At 52.1% G+C, this 16,533-nt stretch overlaps 1 protein-coding gene across 1 annotated transcript in view; it reads left to right on the forward strand.

The window, feature by feature from the left end:
• The window catches only part of carmil2 (capping protein regulator and myosin 1 linker 2), a 323,518-nt gene that overhangs the window by 303,201 nt on the left and 3,784 nt on the right, over positions 1-16,533 (forward strand). The window contains exon 39 of the mRNA XM_072518320.1: positions 3,111-3,206. Coding sequence (XP_072374421.1) covers positions 3,111-3,206 — 96 coding nt within the window. The remainder of the gene's footprint in view (positions 1-3,110; positions 3,207-16,533) is intronic.

A 16,533-nucleotide genomic window follows, 5' to 3' on the forward strand; every position in this document is an offset into this window, starting at 1 on the left:
CCAGTCGTGACCATCTTTTAACCATGTTTCAGTAATGGCCACTAAATCATAGTCATTCACGATGATTTGCGCCATCAACTCATTCACCTTATTCCATATACTACGAGCATTCAGGTAAAGTACACTTATGCTGTTTTTTATGTCTTTGTTATGAATCCTAACACGTTGATCAGTAACTTTTCGCAATTTATTTTTTCTCTTACCCTTTTTCCTAATTTTCCTTGTCTTTGAACCCATATCTCTACATAATAACCTGTCACGTAACCTGCTGCCTTGATCTCCATTGACCATTATACTGTCCATAGCTTTACATTTCCCTTCCCCCCAACTTGCTAGTTTAAAGTCCTTGTGACCAACCTATTTATCCTATTCGCTAGAACACTGGTCCCAGAATGGTTCAGGTGAAGACCGTCCCAACGGTACAGGTCCCTCCTGCCCCAGTACTGATGCCAATGCCCCATGAAATGGAATCCCTCTTTCCCGCACCACTCCTTTAGCCACGTGTTAACTTCTCTAATTTTCTCAACCCTATGCCAATTGGCACGTGGCTCGGGTAGTAATCCAGAGATTATAACCCTGGAGGACCTGTTCTTTAATTTAGTCCCTAGTGTTTGATAATCCCCAAACAGGTCCTCTTTCCTAGTCTTACCTATGTTGTTAGTCCCAACGTGGACCACAACAACTGGATCCTCCCCCTCCCTCGCCAAAATCCTTTCAAGCCGATCAGAGATGTCCCTCACCCTGGCACCGGGCAGGCAACATACATACCCGCATGGGGACTCTCGATCTGGCTTACAAAGGATGCCATCAATCCCCCTAATTATAGAATCCCCTACAACTACCAGTTGCATTTTTGCTCCCCCCATATATATGTGGGCAGCACGGTAGCACATGTGGCTAGCACTGTGGCTTTACAGCACCAGGGTCTCAGGTTCAAATCTCCGCTGGGTCACTGTGCGGAGTCTGCACGTTCTCCCCGTGTCTGCGTGGGTTTCCTCCGGTGCCGGTTTCCTCCCACAGTCCAAAGACGTGCAGGTTAGGTGGATTGGCCATGCTAAATTTCCCTTAGTGTCCAAAAGGTTACGAGGGGTTATTGGGTTACGGGGATAGGGTGGAAGTGAGGGCTTAAGTGGGTTGGTGCAGACTCGATGGGCCAAATGGCCTCTTTCTGCATTGTATGTTCTATATATCAGGGGCTAATGAAGGTGAATGTGGTTTGTAGCACAAACCCCCATATTAAGTTTCTGTTGATCATTCAATTTCGGAACATCAGAATGATATGATTCAGCTTTGTGTGTGTGTGCCATAAGATCATGAGAAATGGGAGCAGAATTCGGCCATTCGGCCCATTGAGTCGGCTCCAACATTCAATCATGGCCAACATGTTTGTCATTCCCATTCTCCTGCTTTCTCCCTGCTCTTTTCTGGAGCATTAGTCTCCTCACTTCCAATATCTCTCCATTTGCACTCAGCGACAATGATCAGAAACTTTATAAAATAATGAAACATTTGCAAGAGTGACTATGGAAAGAATATTTGCTCTGTTGTTGGGGAATCAGTGATAAGCAGTCACCAATTTAAAATTGTACCGAAAGAGTGAAAATATTGGGAGAAATTTCTTTAAATTTGTTGAGGTTTCATTCTCTGAGACGAAGATGATTTTCATCCTTTAAGCAAAAGTTGAACACTTGAAGCAACAAAAGGAAAATCAGAAGTTATTCATCCCAAGTTATCCCCATGCTGTTCCCCCACAGCTAGCCATAAAGTAGCAGTTAGATTCTGATAGCACTTCTCCAGCCTGCCTCTGTGGACCACACGAGGAACTAAGAGGGTGAAAGTAAGTCATAGAATCATAGAATTTACAGTGCAGAAGGAGGCCGTTCAGCCCATCGAGTCTGCACCGGCCCTTGGAAAGAGCACCCTACTTACGCCCACGCTTCCATCCTAATCCCGTAACCCAGTAAACCCACTTAACGTTATTTTTTTCTTTTTTTTGACACTAAGGGCAATTTAGCATGGCCAATCCACCTAACCTGCACATCTTTGGACAGTGGGAGGAAACCGGAGCACCCGGAGGAAGCCCACGCAGACACGGGGAGAACGTGCAGACTCTGCACAGACAGTGACCCAAGCCGGGAATCAAACCTGGGACCCTAGAGCTGTGAAGCAACTGTGCTAACCACTGTGCTACCGTGCTGCCAAAGTGCAAACAAAATAAGTAAATTAATGCTGTCTGCCGATGGAAAAACAGCAGGCCAGTGTTTGAGTAGTTTAGACAAACGAGTATCATAAAACCCCTACAGTGCAGAAGGAGGCTATTCGACCCATCGAGTCTGCACCGACCCTCCGAAAGAGTAACCTACCTCGGCCCAATCCCCCACCCTGTCCATGTAACCCCACCTAACCTGAACATCTTTGGACACTAAGGAACAATTTAGCACGGCCTATCCACCTAACCTGCATATTTTTAGATTGAGGTAGGAAAACAGAGCACCTGGAGGAAACCTACGCAGACACAGGGAGGAGGTACAAACTCCATCCAGCCACCCAAGGTTGGAATCGAACCCGGGTCCCTGGTGCTGTGAGGCAGCAGGGTTAACTGAAGAGCCACCGTGCCGACCATGCTCTGGGAAGACTGTTCCATTTTCCGAAGGTGGTCAGGTGCGGCAGCTGGTAGCGTTCTGGTGGTGAGCTGATGTGGCCATTCTTCACATGGAAACCCTCCGTGATTGCGCCCCCCCCGCCCCCGCCCCCCTCAATTAAAGGATTGCAGCATCTGGCTGCTACTCTGGCTGTAATCAGCTAACATGGTATCGACTGAGAAATGCATCACAGTATCTGTCCATTAAAATGATGGGCCACCAGAGAAGCTGGAGTTTCACTTGATAACTTTTCAAAATTACAATGTATTTATATCAAACCTTCCCCGGGCAGATTAACTGATTAACTGGAGTTGACTCCAGTTGGGTGTAAATTGTGCACAATTTGTGGAGTTGCGCTTCGTGAGTCAAATGGTTTTTACTTGCTGAACACATTGGAAGCCAATACCTCCTCCATTTTATGCCATGTTGTTTTAAATCAAGCATGCACTATATTATTGTCAACTGCAGGTTTAAAGACTCCTTTGCCAAGAAAAGCAAGAACCCTTGTCAGGGCAAGAGGACAAATGGAGACAAGTAGAAAAAAAGTGTGTCAAAGATCAGAGGGTGAGTTTTTCTGTTCAGTACCATAGAACCATAGAATTCCTATAGTACAGAAGGGGGCCCTTTGGGCCATCGAGTCTGCACCAACCCTCTGAAAGAGCACCCTACCTAAGCCCACGTCCCCTCCCTATCCCTGTAGCCTAATCTGTACATCCCTGGAACACTAAGGGGCAATTTAGCATGGCCAATCCACCTGACCTGCACATTTTTGAACTGTGGGAGGAAACCGGAGCACCCGCAGACACGGGGAGAAAGTGCAAACTGAAAGTACAAAGGTTGGAATTGAACCCGGATCCCTGGCGCTGTGAGGCAGCAGTGCTAACCACTGTGCCATCATAGGGCATAACTTTGGTGGTGTGCACATTTCTCATTATCTGCCTATAGATTTGGAATACTGGTTTATGCTGAGGCTACAGACAAAGGCCACAGAGTGAAACATTGACAATGCTGAAGCTCTTTTCTCCATCAGAATAGGATCTGTAGCCTGAAATGTGGAATGGTACATATTGATTACCAGATATTTTAGAAATAACAGCCTGGGTAATTAATAAGTTCCTAAAGACACATTCATCCATTGTAGACAATTTTTTACTTGACACTTCACCAAAGCTATTAGAAACTTGTTTAAAAAATGAATTCTGGTAACCTTGGGGGCGATTCTCCACTCCCACGCCGGTTGGGAGAATCGCCTGGGCCGCCAAAATTTCCGGGGACGCCGGTCCGACGCCCTCCCGCGATTCTCCCAAGCGGCAGGAACGGCCCGGTCATGTTTCGCGGGCTGCAGGCCGGAGAATCGCCGGAGAGACCCAAAATGGCGATTCTCCGGCACCCCCGCTATTCTGAGGCCCGGATGGGCCGAGCGGCCAGGCCAAAACAGTGGGTTCCCCCCGGCGCCGTCCACACCTGGTCGCTGCAGTCGTGGGCGGTGCGTGAACGCTGGGGGGGGCGGCCTGTGGGAGGGGGCGAGGGGGGTCCTGCACCGACCGGGCTTCACCTTGAATGTGGGGTGGCCCGCGATCGGTGCCCACCGATCGTCGGGCTATCCACTCTGAAGGAGGACCTCCTTCCTTCCGCGGCCCCGCAAGATCCACCCCCCATCTTCTTGCGGGGTGGATTTGGACAGGACGGCAACCACGCATGCGCGGATGACGTCCGTTATGCGGCGCCGGCCGCGTCATCTATGCGGCGCCGCTTTTATGCGGGCGACAAAGCCTGGCGCGGGTAGATGACGCGGCCCCGATACTGGCACATTGTCAGGGCCTGAATCGGGCGGGACCGGGGCCGTTCCGCGCCGTCGTGAACCTCGACGGCGTTCACAACGGCGCGGCCACTTCGACGTGGGAGTGGAGAATCCCACCCATAACATTTGTGTGTATGAAGGATGTTAGCAGTACTAAATGGAACACTTTCCCATTACTTTTTGAAAAATATTTTAATTAGGTTTTAACATTTTATTCAAAATATACAAAATAACAATTAAAACCACAAACCATGGGCGGGTTTCTCCAACACCCCGCCGGGTCGGAGAATCGCCGGGGGGGGGGGGCGGCGTGAATCCCGCCTCCGCTGGCTGCCGAATTCTCCGGCACCGGAGATTCAGCGGGGGCAGGAATCGCGCAGGTCGGCGCCCCCCCCCCCCCCCCCCCCCGCCGATTCTCCCGCCCGCGTTGGGCCAAAGTCCCGCTGCTTCTATGCCAGTCCCGCCGGCGTAAATTGAACCAGGTCCCTTCCCGGCGGGACCTGGCGGCCTGGGCGGGCTCTGGAGTCCTGGGAGGGGGGGGGGGGGCGCGCGATCTGGCCCCGGGGGTGCCCCACGGTTGCCTGGCCCGCGATCGGTGTCCACCGATCCGCGGGCAGGACTGTGCCGTGGGGGCACTCTTTTCCTACGCGCCGACCATCAGCCTCCGCCGTGGCCGATGCGTAGGTGAACCCTCCCATGCGCATGCGCGGGGATGACGTCAGCAGCCGCCGACGCTCCCGCGCTGCGTGGCGCCAAAGGCCTTCCACGCCAGACGGCGGGGCGCAAACCACTCCGGGGCAGGCCTAGGCCTAAAGGTGCGGAGGATTCCGCACCTTTGGGGCGGCCAGACACCGGAGTGGTTCACGCCACTCCGTCCCGCCAGGACCCCCCGCCCCGCCAGGTAGGGGAGAATCCCGCTCCTGGTATCAAAATCTCAACAAACCATAATAAACCAAACCCCCCCCCCCAACCCGTACTATCACCCTCCCCAATAGAACATCCCCCCTACTTACAGGTAACAGTGGCAGATCTTTGAAATGCAATATAAGCTGAGGCCATCTGCGATAGAACCCGTCAACTGCATCCCTCATCGTGAAGGAGGCAAAAGCCAACCCATCCGCCATCACACCCATCAGCAATTCTGGCTGGCCAAATATCACTACTAATGGGCAAGGCTCCAAATCCATATTTAAAATTGCCGATATGGTGATTACAAAAGGCTCCAAAAACCGACCAACTTGGGCAGGACCAGAACATTTGCGTATGGATCGCAGGCCCCCTTAAACACTCACACCTATCCTCCACCCCTTCAAAAAAATGACTCATTTTGTCCTTGGTGAGATGTGCTCTGAACACCACCTTGAGCTGAATCAAACTTAACCTTGCACAGGATGACGTAGCATTCTCCCTAGGGAGAGACTCACTCCACATCTCCTCCTCCAAAATGGGACTCAACTCCTCCTGCCAGCCTAGCCTTCACCAATGCTGCTCTTCCCCCATGATCCGTCCGTATATCACGGATAAGCTGCCCGCCTCCGATCCCACACAAGAAACAATTCACTCCAGCAAAGTGGAATGTGGCGCCACCGGGAATATCGGGAACGCTTGCCGGGTCCAGTCATGCACCTGAAAGTACCGGAACATATCCATCCCACCAAGGTTTACCTTCTCCCTCAGCTCCTCCCAGTGAGCATACGGACCCTCTAAAAATAAGTCCTATACCCACTCCAGCCCCTTACCTTTCCACCCCCCAAACATGGCATCAATTTTTCCCGGCTGAAACAAATAGTTCCCACAGATAGGCCCCCCCCCCCCCGCCTTGATATACTGGCAAAGCTGCCACCATATCTTTAGCGTAGAGATGACCACTGGGTTTGATGAATACTTCGCTGGAGTGAAAGGCAGAGTAGTCATCACCAGGGACCCCTTACATGACCCTGACTCCATTTGTACCCAGACTTCGCCCTGGTCCCCAAACCAACATAACACCTTCTCCGCCTTGACCGCCCAATAGTAAAACAACAGGTTCGGCAGCACCAGCCCCCCTGCCTGCCTCTCCCTCTGCAAGACGCTCCCTTCACCAAAACCATAAACCAGTATCGCCATTCAACCCTATCGAAGGCCTTCTCTGCGTCCAGTGACAGAATTCTCTCTGGCTCTGGCTCCATCGCAGGGGCCAGAACCACATTGAGTAACCGCTTCCTGCCCTTTACAAAGTCTGTCTGGTCCACTTTCCCATTCCTGTTTGGAAAAAAGTCTACTACAGCGTACAATAATGTTCTTTTTCTGTCTGTGCTACAGTACTGTTATCACATATACTGGGCGGAGTCTTCCACATCCCCCCCCCCCAGCAGCGCAGCAGGACCACCGTTCTCTGACAGCAGGATCTTATGATCCCGCTGCTGTCAAAGGGGTTTCATGTTCGCTGCCAGGAAACCAATGGCAGGGGTTCGCCGTCAGCGGGACCAGAAGATCGCACCATGAGAACAGCTGGAAACATCTGGCCAGCGAATCTAATCACCTATGTTTTGTGATCTTGGCACTTCCGGATCTTAGTGCTTTAAAGCCATGTGATTTTAGACCTCCTGGATAGAAGGTCCTCGGGCATCAGCCATAAGGACATTTTAAAGAGTGAAAATTGTGTGTGGAATAGTAGACGTTGAAGTTCTAATGTTTTCATTACTTTTGTCCCTTCTTGTTTGGGGTTTATACACAAAAATAAGGATTACAAAAACTGTATTTAATATTTTCCCTTAACTTTTTATTACAACACCCTCTATTCTCCATTTCCAGACCTGTGTCAACAATGACAATTTGTAGTTATATATATCAACATTGTAAAACATCCAAGGCACTTTGCAGGAACATAACAAGTTAATAGGACAGATATTTTTATTCTTTCGTATGATCTGAGTGGTTTTTTTTAAGAAATATTTTTATTCAAATTTTTACATATTTTCAACAAACAAAAGAAAAAAGAAAAACAAAGAACACATAAATAAACATCTCACAACTACATCACGAATTCCCCCAATATACAAACCCCCATTAAGCAATAATAAACACAGTAGAAAACACAAAGTACACCCCCCTCCTCCCCCCCCCCCCTCTGGGTTGCTGCTGCTGACCACCTCCTAACGCCCCGCTAGAACGTCTAGGAACGGGTGCCACCGCCTGAAGAACCCTTGCACAGACCCTCTCAAGGCAAATTTTACCCTCTCCAATTTAATGAACCCTGCCATGTCGCTGATCCAGGCTTCCACGCTCAGGGGCCTTGCATCCTTCCACAGTAGCAGAATCGTCCGCCGGGCTACCAGGGACGCAAAGGCCAGAATACCGGCTTCCTGCACTCCCGGCTCGTCCGATACCCCAAATAGTGCTAACCCCCAGCTCGGCTTAACCAGGGTATCCACCACCTTAGACATCGTCCTCGCAATACCCCTCCAGGACCCATCCAGCGCCGGGCACGCCCAGAACCTTAAATTGTATCAGGCTAAGCCTGGTGCAAGAGGAGGAAGAATTAACCCTACCCAGGGCGTCCGCCAACATACCCTCGTCTATCTCCTCTCCAAGCTCCTCCTCCCATTTACCCTTTAGCTCCTCCACCGAGGCCTCCTCCTCCTCCTGCATCTCCTGGTAGATCGCCGAGACCCTGCCCTCTCCAACCCACACCCCCGAGAGCACCCTATGCTGGATCCTGAGTGCTGGAAGCAGCGGGAACTCCCTCACCTGCCGTCTTACAAACACCCTTACCTGCATGTCCCTGAAGGCATTTCCGGGGGGAAGCCCAAATTTTTCCTCCAGCGCCCCAAGGCTTGCAAACGTCCCATCTAAAAACAGGTCCCCCATCCTTCTAATTCCTGCCCTGTGCCAGCTCAGGAACCCTCCATCCATTCTCCCCGGGACGAACCGATGGTTCTCCCGGATTGGGGACCGGACCAAACCGAAGCCTCTACCTCACCCCTGTGGCGCCTCCACTGCCCCCAAATTTTCAAAGTCGCCGCCACCACTGGACTCGTGGTGTACCTAGTCGGTGGGAGCAGCAGCGGTGCTGTCACCAGCGCCCCCAGACACGTGCCCACACAGGACGCCATCTCCAGCCTCTTCGACGCCGCCCCCTCCCCCTCCATTACCCACTTACGGATCATCGCCACATTGGCAGCCCAGTAATACCCACACAGATTAGGTAACGCTAACCCTCCTCTGTCCCTACTCCATCCCAGAAATACCCTTCACACCCTCGGGGTCTTTTTTGCCCACACGAATCCCATGATGCTCCTGCTGACCCGCTTAAAAAAGGCCTTAGGAATCAGGATGGGGAGGCACTGGAATATAAAAAGGAACCTCGGGAGCACCGTCATCTTCACCGACTGTACCCTACCCGCCAAGGAGAGTGGCAGCATATCCCACCTTTTAAACTCCTGCTCCACCAGCCTCGTCAAGTTGAGCTTGTATAGGGCCCCCCAGCTCCTGGCCACCTGGTTCCCCAGATACCGAAAACTCCTTTCCGCCCTCGTCAGGGGAAGCTCGTCTATCCCCCTTCCCTGGTCCCCTGGGTGTACCACGAAGAGCTCACTCTTCCCCATGTTGAGCTTATACCCGGAAAAGTCCCCAAACTCCCTGAGGATCCGCATCACCTCCGGCATCCCCCCAACTGGGTCTGTCACATACAGTAACATGTCATCGGCATACAACAAAACCCGGTGCCCCCCCCCCCCCCCCCCCCACCGGACCAGCCCCCTCCAGTTCCTGGACTCCCTTAGAGCCATAGCCAAAGGCTCAATTGCCAATGCAAATAGCAAGGGGGATAGGGGGCACCCCTGCCTCGTCCCCCGGTACAGCCGAAAGTATTCCGACCTCCTCCGACTCGTGGCCACACTCGCCACCGGGGCTTCGGAAAGTAGCCTAACCCAACAAATGAACCCCTCCCCGAACCCAAACCTCCTCAACACTTCCCAGAGGTACCCCGCTCCACCCTATCGAAGGCCTTCTCTGAGTCCATCGCCACCACTATCTCCGCCTCCCCCTCCATTGTAGGCATCATGGTTATGTTAAGGAGCCTCCGCACATTGGTATTCAGCTGCCTTCCCTTAACAAAACCCGTCTGGTCCTCGTGAACCACCCCCGGGGCACAGTCCTCAATTCTGGTAGCCAACACCTTCGCTAACAGCTTCGCGTCCAGGTTGAGGAGCGAGATTGGCCTATACGACCCACACTGTAATGGGTCCTTGTCCCGCTTCAAGATCAGCGTCAGGGGTAGGGCCCCCCCCCTTCCTCGCCTACTTGAAAGTCTGCACTAATAGAGGGCCCAGCAGGTCCATGTACTTCCGGTAAAATTCCACCGGGAGCCCATCTGGCCCCGGTGCCTTTCCCGCCTGCATACTCCCCAGCCCCTTAGTCAGCTCCTCCAGCCCTACCGGTGCCCCAAGCCCAGCCACCTGCTCCTCCACCACCCTCGGGAACCTCAGTCGATCCAAAAATCGACACATCCCCTTCTCCTCCGTCGGGGGCTCAGACCTATACAGCCCCTCATGAAAGTCTCTAAATACCCCATTTATTCCCACCGCACTCCGCACCGTGTTTCCCCCCTTTATCCCTAACTCCCCCAATCTCCCTCGCTGCCTCCCGCTTCCGAAGCTGGTGTGCCAACATCCGGCTAGCCTTCTCCCCGTACTCATACACCGCCGCTTGCACTTTCCTCCACTGCACCTCTGTCTTCTTGGTGGTCAACAGGTCGAACTCGGCCTGGAGGCTTCGTCGCTCCTTGAGTAGTCCCTCCTTGGGGACCTCTGCATACCTCCTATCCACCCTTAAAATCTCCCCCTCTCTATTCTTCTCCTTCTGGACCCTAGTGGAGATTAGCCCTCCCTTAATCACCCCCTTCAGCGCCTCCCAGACCACCCCCACCTGCGCCTCCCCATTATCGTGAGCCTCTAGATGGCTTTGAATGCACCCCCGGATCCGCCCGCTCACCTCCTAATCCGCCAGCAAGCCCACATCCAGGCGCCACAGCGGGCGCTGGTCCCTCTCCTCCCCTGCTCCAGCTCCACCCAATGCGGGGCATGGTCTGAGATGGCTATGGCCGAATACTCCGTGCCCTCCACCCTCGGAATTAGTGCCCTGCTCATAACGAAGAGGTCTATCCGGGAGTAGGCTTTATGGACGTGGGGAAAAAAAGAAAATTCCCTGGCCCCCGGCCTGACAAACCTCCATGGGTCCACTCCTCCCATCTGGTGCATAAACCCCCTCAGCACCTTGGCCGCCGCCGGCCTCTTACCTGTCCTGGACCTGGAGCGGTTCAATGCTGGATCCAGTACCGTGTTGAAGTCCCCCCCCCATTATCAAGCTCCCTGCCTCTAGGTCCGGAATCCAGCCCAACATGCGCCGCATAAATCCGGCATCGTCCCAATTCGGGACATATACATTCACTAATACCACCCGCACCCCCGGCAGCTTACCACTCACCATCACATACCTACCTCCATTGTCTGCCACAATGCTCAGCGCCTCAAACGACACCCGCTTCCCCACCAAGATTGCCACCCCTCGATTCCTTGCGTCCAACCCCGAGTGGACAACCTGCCCTACCCACGCCTTTCTCAGCCTAACCTGATCTGCCACCCTCAAATGCGTCTCCGGGAGCATGACCACATCTGCCTTCAGTCCCTTCAGGTGCGCGAACACATGGGCCCTCTTGACCGGCCCATTCAGGCCTCTCACATTCCAAGTTATCAGCTGGATCAGGGGGCTCCTCGCTCTCTTCCCCCCCCCCCCCCCACCCCCCCCCCCCCCCCCCGCCGATTAGCCATCCCCTTTTCTAGGCCAGCCACGTGCCCCCGCCTCCCGCAGTCTACATTGCCCCCAGCGGCAGACCCCCGCCCCGACTCTCTCCGAGCTCCAGCTCACCTTTGGCAAATGCAGCAGCAACCCAGTCCCCCTCCCCCTCCAGCTAGGTCCCCCCCCTAGCTGCGTTGCTCCCCCCATAGCATTCCTGTAAGTCAGCTGACTCCTGCTGACCCCGGCCACTCCCGCCACTCCATCGACCCCCCAGTGTGGTAGTCTCCTCCCCCCCCACCCCCGCCTCCTGTCCATCAGCGGGCGCTCCTCTCCAACACCGCCCTTCCCCCCGGCCCTGCCCCCTTCCTTCCCTAGCGCGGGAAAAAGCACGCGCTTTCCATTAGACCGGCCCCGCCCTCTCTGGCACAGCTCCCTTTTGCGGCCTAATCCCAGCTCCCCCACCTCGGGCCTCCCATCGCCCCATCCCCCCCCAACGGGGCCCCGTCCTTCCAACCACCGACGCCCACACTCTCTCAAAACCCCCACTTCGAACCAATTCACCCTACCCCACCCAGCACCCAAGGAAACAATACAGAACAGAATAGACCATTCCCCCAAAGCACAGTAACCACAGTAGCCCCCCGCGACCTCCCCTCACAACCGACCCTCAGTCCGTGTCCAACTTTTCGGCCTGAATAAAGGTCCACGCCTCCTCCGGCGTCTCAAAGTAATGGTGCCGGTACTTAAACGTGACCCACAGTGGCGCCGGCTGCAGCATCCCGAATTTCACCCCCTTCCGATGCAGAACCGCCTTAGCCCGGTTGTACCCGGCCCTCTTCTTGGCCACCTCCGCGCTCCAGTCCTGGTATATACGGACCTCTGCATTCTCCCACCTGCTGCTCCGCCCCTTTTTTGCCCATCTTAGGACACACTCCCTGTCCACCAAGCGGTGGAACCGCACCAATACCACCCGCGGCGGCTCGTTAGACTTGGGCCTCCTCGCCAGGTCTCGGTGGGCCCCATCCAGCTCCAGGGGCCCCAGGAAGGCACCCGCGCCCATCAACGTGTTCAGCATCGTGACCACATATGCTCCAGCATCCGGCCCCTCCACTCCCTCCGGGAGACGCAGAATCCGCAGATTCTTTCTCCTCGACCGATTCTCCATGTCCTCGAACTTCTCCTGCCATTTCTCATGCAGCGCCTCGTGCGCCTCCACCTTCACCGCCAGGCCCAATATCTCGTCCTCATTCTCCGAGGCCTTCTGCCGCACCTCCTGGATCGCCGCCCCTTGGGCCTTCTGGATCTCGACCAGCTTGTCGATCGAAGCCTTCATCGGCTCCAGCAGCTCTGCTTTCAATTCTGTGAAGCAGCGCTTGAGAAACTCCTGCTGCTCTTGCGCCCACTGCGCCCATGCTGCCTGGTCGCCACCTGCCGCCATCTTGACTTTCCTCCCTCGCACTTTTCGCTGCTCGAAAACGACTTTTTTCACCGCTCCACTCCTGGTCCAATCCATACAGTGCCGGGGAAATCGTACTGTCACCTTCCCACACTGGGAACTGTCGAACAAATGCCGCTGGGCGCCCTAAAGAGAGCCAAAAGTCCGTTTCTGGCGGGAGCTGCCGAACGTGCGACTTAGCTCAGCATAGCCGCAACCGGAAGTCGGCATGATCTGAGTGTTGATGGCAGTTGTCTATCCTTAATTGCCCATCAGAAGGTACTGGTGAGTTGCACCATTGAACCATGCAGTCCACATGGTGTAGGTACACCCTCATGGAGTTCCAGCATTTTAAACCCCAGTGACAGTGAAGGAATGGTTATATCGCCTCAAATCAGGATGGTGTGCAATTTGGAGGAGAGCTTAGGGTGGTGGTGTTCCCGAATATCTGCTGCCCCTGTTCTTCTAGGTAGTAGTGGCCGCGAGTTTGCTGTTGAAGGTGGTTTGACGAGTTGCTGCGGTGCATCTTGTAGGTGATACACACTGGTGGTGGTGCAGAGAGTTAATGTTTAAGATGAGGGATAAGATACCAATCAAGCTGCTAGAACTGCTTTGTCCTGGATGGTATCGAACTTCTTGAGTGTTGTTGGAGCTACACTCATCCAGGCAAGTGGAAATTATTCCATCACACTCCTGACTTGTGCCCTGAGATGGTAGATGGCTTTGAAGAGTCAGGAAGGGAGTCATTCACCACAAAATTCCCAGCCTCCGATCTGTTCTTGAGGCCACAGTATTTATATGCTAGTCCAGTTCAGTTTCCAGCCAACGATGGGCAGGGACAGAAAATATCGGACCCTGCTGCTTCTTCTGTTTCTCCCCCTTTGACCCGCCCCCTCACATCCTTTAGCTGCCTAGAATTGGGAACCATAGTCACAGTGGGGTTGAACCGTTTTATATCAGTTTAGTGAAACCTCTTGGCTTTTACACTCTATGCCTTCATTTGTAAAGCCCATTTATAGCTCAGGTTTTGGTATGATATACTTTACAACCAAGGCTTTTTCAGACCATTACACACAGCTTTCTTAATTTTATTATGTAACAATGCTCCGCTTCTCTGAACCTGGCCCTGTGCAATTTCTGGACACAATATCCAAAAAGCTAGAACTTCACAAGCACCTCAAACAACAATCCCATGCACAAATGCGAATATCTCAAACTAACAATGACGTGTTCTATTGGTGCATGATTCCTGGTTTCACTTCCAAGTTTAAAAATGGAAAGATCTTCTCGGGAATTAGCTCCAACCAATTCACCTGCAATAATGTGCTGTTTCTACTTGTATAAGCGTTGTTAACAGAAGAATTACACCTTGCTTTGATTGATATTTTCTCATTTTAAATTGGAACTAACTGCACTTACAATGCCCTGCATGATGCAAATAACAGAAGAGCAAAGTATTGCAGATACTAGAAATCTGAAAGATAAACAGAAAATGCTGGAAATACTCAGCCAGCCGGACAGCATCTGCAGAGAAAATCAGAGTCAACGCTTCAGGTCCATGATCTGCACTAATTCTGGCAAAGGGTTAATTGACCTGCTTCTCTCTGCACAGATGATGCTAGACGTGCTGAACATTTCCAACATTTCCCATTTTTATTGGAGCAAAATTAACCCTTTTTTCCAGCTCTCCAAATCCAATCAGATTTCTGGTGAGCCTTTCATTCCCCTTCAGCAAGAAACCCAGCACCGGCTGCCTAAAATCTAGTTTGGCACATTACATATGAATTTCAAAAAAGTTAAGGTATGAAGAAAACGCAAACTCACTGAACGAATAAAATCACTGTAAAAACAATAAATTGATAATTTTTTAAAAATTATAATTACTAAAGGTGACCACTAAAAAGTTTCAAGCAGCAGAGCTAACCATTAAAATCCTTGTTGCCATTCATTTCAGCAGTAAAGCTAGAAAGAGACAGACTAGGCCCCAGGTCCTGGTCACCAGGCAATGCGGAGGGCACAAGAGCTAAGCTAAGGAGTTGGGTTTAACTAACACCAACCTTGTATTCGCCTCTGTTCACATTCATTCTAAGCTGAGCTTAGTGGAATTCATAAGAAAGTAGGGGTGAAAAGTAAATTGTTCTTCAGCTTGCGTTTTCCTCCTTTCCTGGCCCAATGTGCGGGTAGGAGGTTTGGGGAGGATGTGTGTGTCTGTGTCTGTGTGTGTTGTTTTCATGTCTGTGTTTTGTATGCGCATGCATGCCTGTGTTTTGTGTGTGCATGCCTGTGTTTTGTGTTCATGCCTGTTTTGTGTGCATGTGTCTGTTTTCTCATGCCTGTGATTTATGTGAGCATGAATGTACTTTGTGTGCATGCCTATTTTGTGTGTGCGTGCATGTGTGGTTTGTGTGAACGCATGTGTGTTTCGTTTGCATGCCTGTTTTATGTGCTTGCGTGCACGTTTTGTGGTGTGCATGAGAATGTGAGAGCGAGTACAAGGAGAGGTTTGTGTGTGTGTATGTACACATGTCCAGTGCATCATCAATCTGAGGGTTCATACTCCGGTGGTGTGGAAAGTTTGATACACTGTGAAGGTAGGAAAGGCGCTTCGTCCCCGCCTTCTCTAACTCTATAGCTATCCCGGACCTCTCTGTTGCTGCAATCGCTGCTCTTGCTGGAATCTCCAACTCGTTCCACCATCTTCACATGAGGGTGACTCCTGTAGTTGCTTAGTCACTTGTTGCCTGTGTGAGAGAGCTTGAGTGCTCCCAGAGCAGAGCAGCCATCGCCGGGGGGAACTGGGTTGCTGAAGGTTGTCCAGGTCTTCTTGCACATGGACAGAATGCTCCAGTGTTTGAGGAGTTGTGAACAGTACTGAGCATTCTGAAATCTTCAGCGAATTTGCCCACTTCTCAGCATACATTGATGAAGTAGCTGAAGATTGTTGGGCCTAGGACACTACCCTGAGCTGCTCCAGCAGTGATGTCCTAGGACTGAGATGATTGGTTCCCAACAGCCACAACCATCTTCCTTTGTGCCAGGTATGACTCGATCCAGTGGAGAGTTTTCCCCCTGATTCCCATTGACTCCAGTTTAGCTAGGGCCCCTTGATGCCATACTTGGTCAAATGCTGCCTTGGTGTCAAGGGCAGTCACTCTAGTTCACCTCAGAGAGGTTTTAAGGAGGACTTTTTCTGAAGACTGAGAGGCAGAAATGTTTAGCTAGGGGTATTCCAGATCTTCGAGCTTAAGCCCGTGGAGGCACATCAGGCAATGGTGGAGCAATTAAAATCAGGGATGTATAAGAGGCCAGAATTGGAGGAGCTGAGTTTCAGGGCTGAAGGATGGTATATGGAGGGGGAAAAAGTCATAGACGGATCCGAAAGCAAGGATCAGAGTTTTGAAATTGGCCATTGCTGGACGAGGAGCTAATGTACGTCTGCGAGCACAAGAGTGATAAATGAACAGAGAAGTAGGTGCAGGTTCAGATATGAGAGCAGAAGTGTGGATAAGTTCAAGTTTATCCAGTGTGAAAATGGGAGGCTGGCCAGGAAAACATTGGAATACTTCAAATCTACATGTTGGAAAGGCATGATTGAGATCTCTAGCAGCAGTTGAGTTGAGGCAGAGGAGCAGTGTTATGGAGGTGGATGTAGATGGTGTTAGTGATGGAATGGTTATGTGATTGGATGCTCAAGTCAGCATTAAATAAATGCCAAGATTGCAGCCTCAGGCAGTGACTAGGGAAACAGAGTTTGTGATGGGGGCCAAACATAATGAGCTTTGGTCTTCTCTACATTTAATTTGGGGAACTTTCTGCTCATCCGGGGCTGGATGTTGAACATGCAGTGTGAAAATCAGAAACAGTGGACTAGTCATTAT

Source organism: Scyliorhinus torazame, chromosome 10 (genome assembly GCF_047496885.1).
Source record: "Scyliorhinus torazame isolate Kashiwa2021f chromosome 10, sScyTor2.1, whole genome shotgun sequence".
In the NCBI taxonomy this organism is placed as follows: Eukaryota; Metazoa; Chordata; class Chondrichthyes; order Carcharhiniformes; family Scyliorhinidae; genus Scyliorhinus; species Scyliorhinus torazame.